This window comes from Chaetodon trifascialis, chromosome 9 (genome assembly GCF_039877785.1).
Source record: "Chaetodon trifascialis isolate fChaTrf1 chromosome 9, fChaTrf1.hap1, whole genome shotgun sequence".
Lineage (NCBI taxonomy): Eukaryota > Metazoa > Chordata > Actinopteri > Chaetodontiformes > Chaetodontidae > Chaetodon > Chaetodon trifascialis.
In genome coordinates, this window is record NC_092064.1 from 29,145,915 (window position 1) to 29,153,627 (window position 7,713).

A 7,713-nucleotide genomic window follows, 5' to 3' on the forward strand; every position below is an offset into this window, starting at 1 on the left:
TCCAGACTAGACCATGAAAAAACTGAGCTGAGTCTACTTTTGACAAACTTTGCTTCAGCAGTCGTATAAAGAGACGAAGAAGGTCGACTTGACACCTGTTGACCTCAGGAGTTTCAGGTTGCCTCAGAGACCTTGTCCACTCTGCCCAAATCTGGATGTGGATCTGCAGTGATCCTGCATGTGATCACACATATACTACCTCCATGTTTTTCTACTCTGTATTTTCTCTCTTCACCCACCTAAACTGAAAACCCCCGTTTACATCCTGCAGCTGTGAATGAAATACCACTGAGATGCTCAGATATCATGCATGGTGCACTTTATTTGTGCTCAGAGGATATGAAAAGTTCGTGAGGAGGAAATGGGGTCATGAAGTCTCTGAGAAAGTCCTTCAGGATCACGTTGAGCAGTTAACAGTGCTGAGAGTTCATGCTCTGAAGAGTCAAATGAAGATCGTTGAGGAACTTTTCTGCTTTTTGTTCCTTGAAGAACTCGCACTGAAGACACTCTGACTCTGTCTGTGGAGAGGAAGCGAGATGGAGAGAGACATATTATTAATCAGACAAACACAAATAAGTAAACCTAAAGAGCTGTTGGATCCCAGCTTGACTTTAACCCAAAACGTTCAGAACCAGCATCACAACCTCTCAGCTGAAATGTTGGCGTGCCTCAGGGCTCGATATAAGGTCCTCTGCTCTTTAGCTCCTACACGAATACCTTCAGTATATATTTTAGCAGATATTCTAATCAATGCAGATGATGCAGTGATATATATTTAGATGGAAACAACAACAAGAAGAAGCTCTTCCTGAACTCACACACATATTTGAAATGACCACAAAGTGCTTTCCACACTTTATTTATTCATGAATGTGTTTTACACCTTTACACAAACAGTCAGGACAATAAGCCATCACTGTAATATACTTCATAGACAAGGTCTGCTTCGGTCAGAATATCTTCTTAAAGTTCATAATCCTTTTTTAATAATGGCACCTCACCGGTATGTATATTGCCATTTTAAGGGCTAATTGAACATCTAGCCAAGGAACAACAGTTGGAAATTGGCCTTTAGCACATTTACAGTCAACTTACTGCATTTTTTTCTCTGTTGTCCAATCAGAGGAGAACAACCCGAACCTTCAAGAACAGAAATGCAGAAAAGGCTCGTAGTTCCTCCTGCTGACCAGCTGACGTGAGTGTTTATCTTTAGCACACAAGGAAGTGATCCGGATCAGAACTTCAGGCTACAAAACCTCATGGTGAGCCTTGCCTTTCAGCATTATTTCTTTCAGAAACATGCTTTTCTGTTTGGCCAATCAGTTTCTGAAAGCTAATTCATGGCCTGCTGAGCTTGTGTGTGCATCTCTAGTAAAACCAGCGTCAATGCAGATGTGCTGTGTTTACAATATGGTGGCCGAGAGCGAGTCCCAAGTGGAGCTCATCTTGAGAAAAGAGAAAAAATGACTGAAGTGTCATCACGGGGACTGTGACTAACATGCAGGCAGAAGGATGCAGCAGTTTTTGTCCTCAGTTATAAACATAATGATCCTAAACTTATCCCAACCTAATTCAGGCCTCCCCGCTAAAGTCCTCCAACAGTTCTTTGAGGCAGCGAGGACCGGAAAACATGTAGTAATTTTCGAAAAATGTTGTAACTCGAGGTCTAAACCTGGTCCTCATAAAGTCACACAGATCCAGAGTGTGCAGAGAGACTGAAGCTCAGAAACTAAGGCCTCCTTCCTGTGGAGCAGCGAGCCAACAGCTGGATCCGAACATCATGTGAATCAACATGTAAGTATTTCGCCTGAGGGCTGTGGTGTGACTGGGCGGCCTCGTCGCCGGCTCAGTGCATATCAATGACTACGGAAACAAGCACAATTACTTCTGCTGCAGTAACCTTGATGAATGTTGGATGATTCTGATCACGAGAGTGGAATTTCCACTGGGGACATATTTTTAGCACCAAAGCTGTTTCTCATATTATATTTTTATTTGCAGTTAATAATATCATGTAGGCCAAGTTGATGTCTTCAAACGACCAAAATCCAAAGAGAGTCAGTTCACAGTTCTATAGAAAAGCAGAGAAAAGCTGGACCAATGAATGTTTGGCATTTTGTCTACAAAGAAAGACATTTAAATGAGTTACTGATGATCAAAATTACTCAACGTTGTTTAATGCCGACACTTCATATGATGAAGTTTTATAGACCAAGACCACGTCCTGAACAAAGACCACGTCCTGAACAAAGACCACGTCCTGAGCAAAGACCACGTCCTGAACAAAGACCACGTCCTGAACAAAGACCACGTCCTGAGCAAAGACAACGTCCTGAACAAAGACAACGTCCTGAGCAAAGACCGCGTCCTGAGCAAAGACCACGTCCTGAACAAAGACCACGTCCTGAGCAAAGACCACGTCCTGAACAAAGACCACTTCCTGAGCAAAGACCACGTCCTGAACAAAGACCACGCCCTGAGCAAAGACCACGTCCTGAACAAAGACCACGTCCTGAGCAAAGACCACGTCCTGAACAAAGACCACGTCCTGAGCAAAGACCACGTCCTGAACAAAGACCACGTCCTGAACAAAGACCACATCCTGAACACATCCCACTACTGCACGAGTATTTAAGACCACCTGATTCATTCATTTCCCCTTCGACTCTTCCCTCTTCACCCTTCATCCCTCCATCCCTCACTCCTAATCAATCATTCCCTTCATCCCCTCATCAAGTGTCGTGTCCATAGATCACATCCCACAGACTGTGGTCGTGTCTCTCTGCTCCCGCCTTACCTGGTTTAACGACTTTGCCAGTTTTTCAAGCTTGATGTTCAATCTGAACCCGCGATAAGGAACCGTCTCCCACTCTTCAATGAGGACTTTGACTTCGTCAGCAAAACATTTCATGGTGGAGCTGGGACATTTCTGCTGGAGAGAGAGGAGGAGGAGGAGGAGGAGGAGGTCAGGCCATGAGGGACTCATGCAAGAACCACAGAAAGTGAAGACAGAACGTTGTCATGGATTGCCAGTTTTTTTGGCCTGGTGATTTTTATTGCCATATTTTGTTGGAAAACTCTGGTTGCCTGATGGTCTTCATGGGCACCTGTCCAGGTGAGCGTCTCACTTATGTCATGAGTAAGGTGTCAGTTCGATACTTATTGCAATTCTGATTACAATTTAGTTTCATTTGTGTTGACCTTTTCAACACGAAACCATGGGAAAAAGTTGAATCACACATTTCCAGAGACATGAGTCACATTTCCAAAACTGAAACAAATCACGTCTCAGCAGCATCGCAGCTATACTGCTTATAAAACTGGTAAATTAAATTATTTTTGACGTGAACTGCCACATTTAGCTGTCCCTGAATAAAGGTCAGTTGCCTCAGGATCCATTTCTGCACCTTGTAGCGTATCCGTGACGCTGCACCTTACATGGTTGGACGGTGATCCCTCACAATGCAGCACTGATACCTCTGAATCTATGAGGTTAGCTCAGGTGAAGTTCCTGCCTCCTGAAGCCAAATGATTTCAGTCCTAAAGGCCTAAATGCCTCCTATCAGCTCAGAGGCTGGCAAAGCAAACCCATGAAGTCCTGATCCAGAACCATCTGCAGGTCCAGCTCAGACTTCAGACTCTTTGAAGGATTTTAAAGTCAGGATAATAGAAGTGGTCTCTGCTAACTGCCTGCCTGATTTGATGCTGCCGCGTTATGAACTGTGTCTCTGTTGTTCTTGTTCTTGTGGTTTGATGTTGCTGTCTGAATCTGTCTCGGCTGGTTCTCACTTCTAAAAGAGGTTTCAGTCTCAGTGTGACTTCCTAGTTAAACAAAGCTTTAAAAAATAATAAAGTTCTTCTTTTGACTCTTGGTTAAATATTTTCGTGAATGAAACTTGAACACAGCTCCTGGTGAACCGGGTTCGGTTCGGTGAATCCCACCAGCAGCATTCAGAGGAACAAACGTCGGATAAAAGTGATTTAGAATTGTGAAGTGTTTTTGCACGAAGCTCCATTGCTCTTAACAAACCCGAGAAGGTTTTAGTCTTCTCACTTTGGACTAGTTTCATCCGCCCATGCAGATACTTTTGGCTTGTACAATCAACTTTTCACTCTGAAAATGATTAGCAATGAGCGGCAGCTAAGTTCAGCAGTGTTTAACTGCTTTTTGTTCAGGTCAGTTTCACTCAGTGGTAATACAGTAATCATCCTGCGCCTGACATGGCAGACGTGTCCCTAACAAAGGTGTATTCACAATCATTTGTAGGAGGCGGAGCTCGAATCTGTTGATCCCAGATCTGTCATTTCAGTGTGAAAGACAAAAACCAGCTGGAGAAAACTGTGAGCCAGCGGAGGATCAGAGGACGTCGCCACCGTGATGCTTCCAGTTTTCAGCTAAATAAAAAAGGAGCACAGAGAGTGTCGCAGCCACGCCGGACATCCAAAACAGACACGAGACAGCTGGATCCGGCGCTCATTCGAGACCTTCTCGGTGTAACGGAGTCACCTGTTTTGATTCCATCCATCCATCCATTATCTATACCGCCTATTCCTTTCGGGGTTGCGGGGGGCTGGAGCCTATCCCAGCTACAATGGGCGAGAGGCGGGGTACACCCTGAACCGGTTGCCAGCCGATTGCAGGGCCCTGTTTTGATTCAAGTCACTTCATCCAAACTAAACATGTCGGTTTGTGCCTTCCTTCTCTTGCTTCCTGCATGAGTCCTGTTTTTCATTTGCATCAGAACTTATGCAGTCCTTTGGCTTTTATTAATGTTTAACTGAAGCAACGGAGCAGCGGAGGACCTTTGTCTTTGTGTATAAAATCCATGACATGGATGTCACGATAAGATTAACGCGAGGTTCAGGCGTCAGAGTGAATACTGAGTCATGTGGAAGCTCATACCTGGTAGTCACTGATGTTGGGCGTGTACAGTCTGCAGTCCAACAGCTTCTGAAGAGAAAGAGAAAGTTAGCAGCTCTGCATGTGCACAGGTCTGCTCACTGCACATCTGTTCAAATCCTCAGACGGACAAACAGTCCACTTGTTTCTGCGAAGCTGCTGCTGACAGAAATGTTAGAGCCATTGCGCTAATTTTACTCATGAAGGTCAGTGAACTCGTCACGGTTAGTCTCGCTATGGTCCTGAAAGCCAGCGAGGATCTGCAGGATCTCTAACAACAATTACGCCAATTACACAGCATTTCCAGTCTGTGCAGAAATGATTTAAATGTTCGTTCTTTGTCCTGACGTGACACATGCCTCAGGTGTTTCATAACCGAACACCTCTGCTCTACATGAGTCATTCTAACGCTACATGAACTGTGTTGCAAGTAATTATTTTACAATATGATAAAATTTTCAATAAAGATGTTAGGATGATAACAAAGATGGCTGCCCTCATAATCATCACTGGATTTTCCTGCATGTTTTGAAGGTGAGTAAGGCTCAACGAGGTGAAACTCCTACCAGGTCGGAGGTGTTGTTGATGAGGAACTGGACATTCTTCATGATGTCTTTGGTGCAGACTTTGGTGGCAGGTTGTGGCATCAGGGCGGATAGACAGAAGAAACACAGATGCACACTCACGAGAGCTAGACTCCCTCTCAGCATGGCACGGGCAGCTAAACCATCACCTGCGTCACAGTATCCTCACACCGCTGCATCTTCACCGACACAAACAGCCTCCAGGTTCAGGCAGATGTTCCTGTAATCCTACGAGAGACCGCTTTTAATCCCAGGTCAGCTGTCAGAATCTGCTGAGGTGCCCTCCAGCAAGGCAGCAGCTTCCACACTGTGGCTGACGCTGCAAAGCAGCTGGATGGCAGCGATCAGGAAAGTAAAGCTTTCAAGCTCTGGTGAGGAGTTCTTTGAAGAGCATGCCAAAATACTTCAAAGTGGCTCCAAAAAAGGGAGTAAAACTCCTCCATGAAGGGTGGTTCACATCAAAGTGATCCACAGTGAATCCTCCAGTCAGACGATCTACTGCAGGAACAGATCACAAAAAAAACAAACAAAAAAACATGAAGCCGAAATAGAAAAACAGCTGAAATCTGAAAACATCCAAAACCAGATCCGTGAAAGAAACAGCTGCTTATCCAGATGTTCAGCACTAATCTCAGAGCTGAGGAGCAAAAAGAGGAAAGTTTCCTCCTGCAGGAGCTGAGGAGTGTCGCCTCCACGTGGTTGACAGCAGGAGTCTGCTGCAGAGCAGCTTCTCCCTCCTTCCTCCTCTCTGCTCTGTCACTTTCCCCTCTCTCGTCCTCCTGTTTTCACTTTCTCACTCCTCCCATTCCTCCTCCTCCTCCTCCTCCTCCTCCTCTGGCTGGAGGATCAGAGCTCAGTATCACTCTGCTGCAGCTCCCACCTCCTTCCTCTTCGTTCTGAGGGTTCTCCACCTCATCACTGTTTGGATGAGCAGTTTCCTCGTCTTCAGGAAGTGAAAGCTCCGTAAATCACCAGATGTTCCTGAGATTTCTGTTTTGTAGATGAAGTTAGAGGAGAAACAGTTGCATCGTGAGAAGCACAGCTGGCTGGTGGGTTGATGTATTCAACTGCTCAAATCACCTGTCATCTCCTGAGGTTTTTCTTCTTTCCTGCAATAAGAATTCAGACACCAAAGCTCTTATTTACATTTTAATCAGTTTTGGCCCCAAAAGAAGAATAAAAGGATTCAAACTTGCAGCTTTCAGCTGTGGTTGCATCTCGGCTGTAACGTCCAGCTGTTATGAACATTATTGTGCATTTGACGCTGAAACGGGAACTGGTCCCGTTAAATCTGCAGATCTTGATGCAAAGCTTCGACTGGCTGTTATGAACTGCTGCTCAGAAGAATCTCGGTCTCTTTCTCAGTTGGCAGCCCTTCATACAAAATAGCATGGTCTCTTAAAGAGGACTTTCTACAACCTGCAGGACCTTACAGAGATAGAGCCGCCCTCTTAGACTACTGAATCAGGCTTTTGCAAACCTTTGACTGATGGTGAACAGTGGTTTCTCCCCTTAGTCTCTATTTATATTAAATTTATATCTGTCACGTCACTTCACTGCCTTTGGCTCTGCAAAGTCAAATCAAATATGACTCAAGTGCAGGACACGTCAAAAACAGCCATCTGCAAAGGCTCTTTCTGAGCCAAACAGCGGATCGTAATAGAGTGTGCACTCAGTTGTGCCTCTGCGTTGGAGCACGGCTGTTCTACAGTTGTGAAAACATAGTGCTAAAGCAAAAGGCTGCATGATGGCGAGCTGAAGCGCTGAAAATACTCAATGGACATCTGCAAAATGGATTATACTGCAGGGATACTTCCAGCCCACAGCGACTTGAAATGAAGCACGGGGGCCGGATGTTTGGTCCCGTCTGGCTCGGGGATACGTATCTGACAACTATGCAGACTGACTGCTGGAAAATGAGCGCCGCTGATAACCAGAGTTTGCAGATTGGTCGACATGCATGTGGGAAAGAAAATAAGAAGCGGGAAATTCCATGACTGTTTTTCCTGAGACTTCCTTCCTAGACTTTACTGGAGAAACACTCTCAGGTTTGAGTAATAGGTAATGCTGAATTTCATGTGAAGTGTAGGTGGAATAGAGAAAGTGGAGGAATCAGGTATCATCTACTGTAAGTCTGCAGCACACATGTTACAGGAAAGAGAAGAGGTCATTAAAATCATAAGAATCCTCTGGAAACCATTGACATCAAGATCAACTTTCATAAAAGCT

General features: G+C 45.0%; 1 protein-coding gene across 4 annotated transcripts; it reads right to left on the reverse strand.

Annotated features, from left to right (window-relative positions):
- Positions 1-303: 303 nt before the first annotated feature.
- il15l (interleukin 15, like) lies at positions 304-6,939 on the reverse strand. Of its 4 annotated transcripts, none has more exons than XM_070971104.1 (4): positions 5,467-6,939; positions 4,904-4,951; positions 2,798-2,929; positions 304-518 (listed from the first exon to the last, which is right to left on the reverse strand). In XM_070971104.1, the coding sequence occupies exons 1-4, from the start codon at positions 5,608-5,610 to the stop codon at positions 411-413; spliced, it is 432 nt and encodes a 143-aa protein (XP_070827205.1). In that variant the 5' UTR covers positions 5,611-6,939; the 3' UTR covers positions 304-410. The 4 variants fall into 4 exon arrangements, with proteins under 4 accessions (XP_070827205.1, XP_070827206.1, XP_070827204.1 ...); XM_070971105.1 differs by having other exon boundaries at positions 305-518; positions 4,904-4,948; positions 5,467-6,242; XM_070971103.1 differs by having other exon boundaries at positions 340-518; positions 2,798-2,932; positions 4,904-4,948; positions 5,467-5,703.
- Positions 6,940-7,713: the final 774 nt, after the last annotated feature.

Coding starts and splice junctions, on each gene's coding strand:
- il15l (XM_070971102.1), bottom strand. CDS start 5,610: ATGCTGAGAGGGAGTCTAGCTCTCGTGAGTGTGCATCTGTGTTTCTTC. Junction 4,952..5,466: donor TCAACAACACCTCCGACCTG/GTAGGAGTTTCA, acceptor CTTTCTCTTCAG/AAGCTGTTGGACTGCAGACT. Junction 2,933..4,903: donor CCAACATCAGTGACTACCAG/GTATGAGCTTCC, acceptor CTCTCTCTCCAG/CAGAAATGTCCCAGCTCCAC.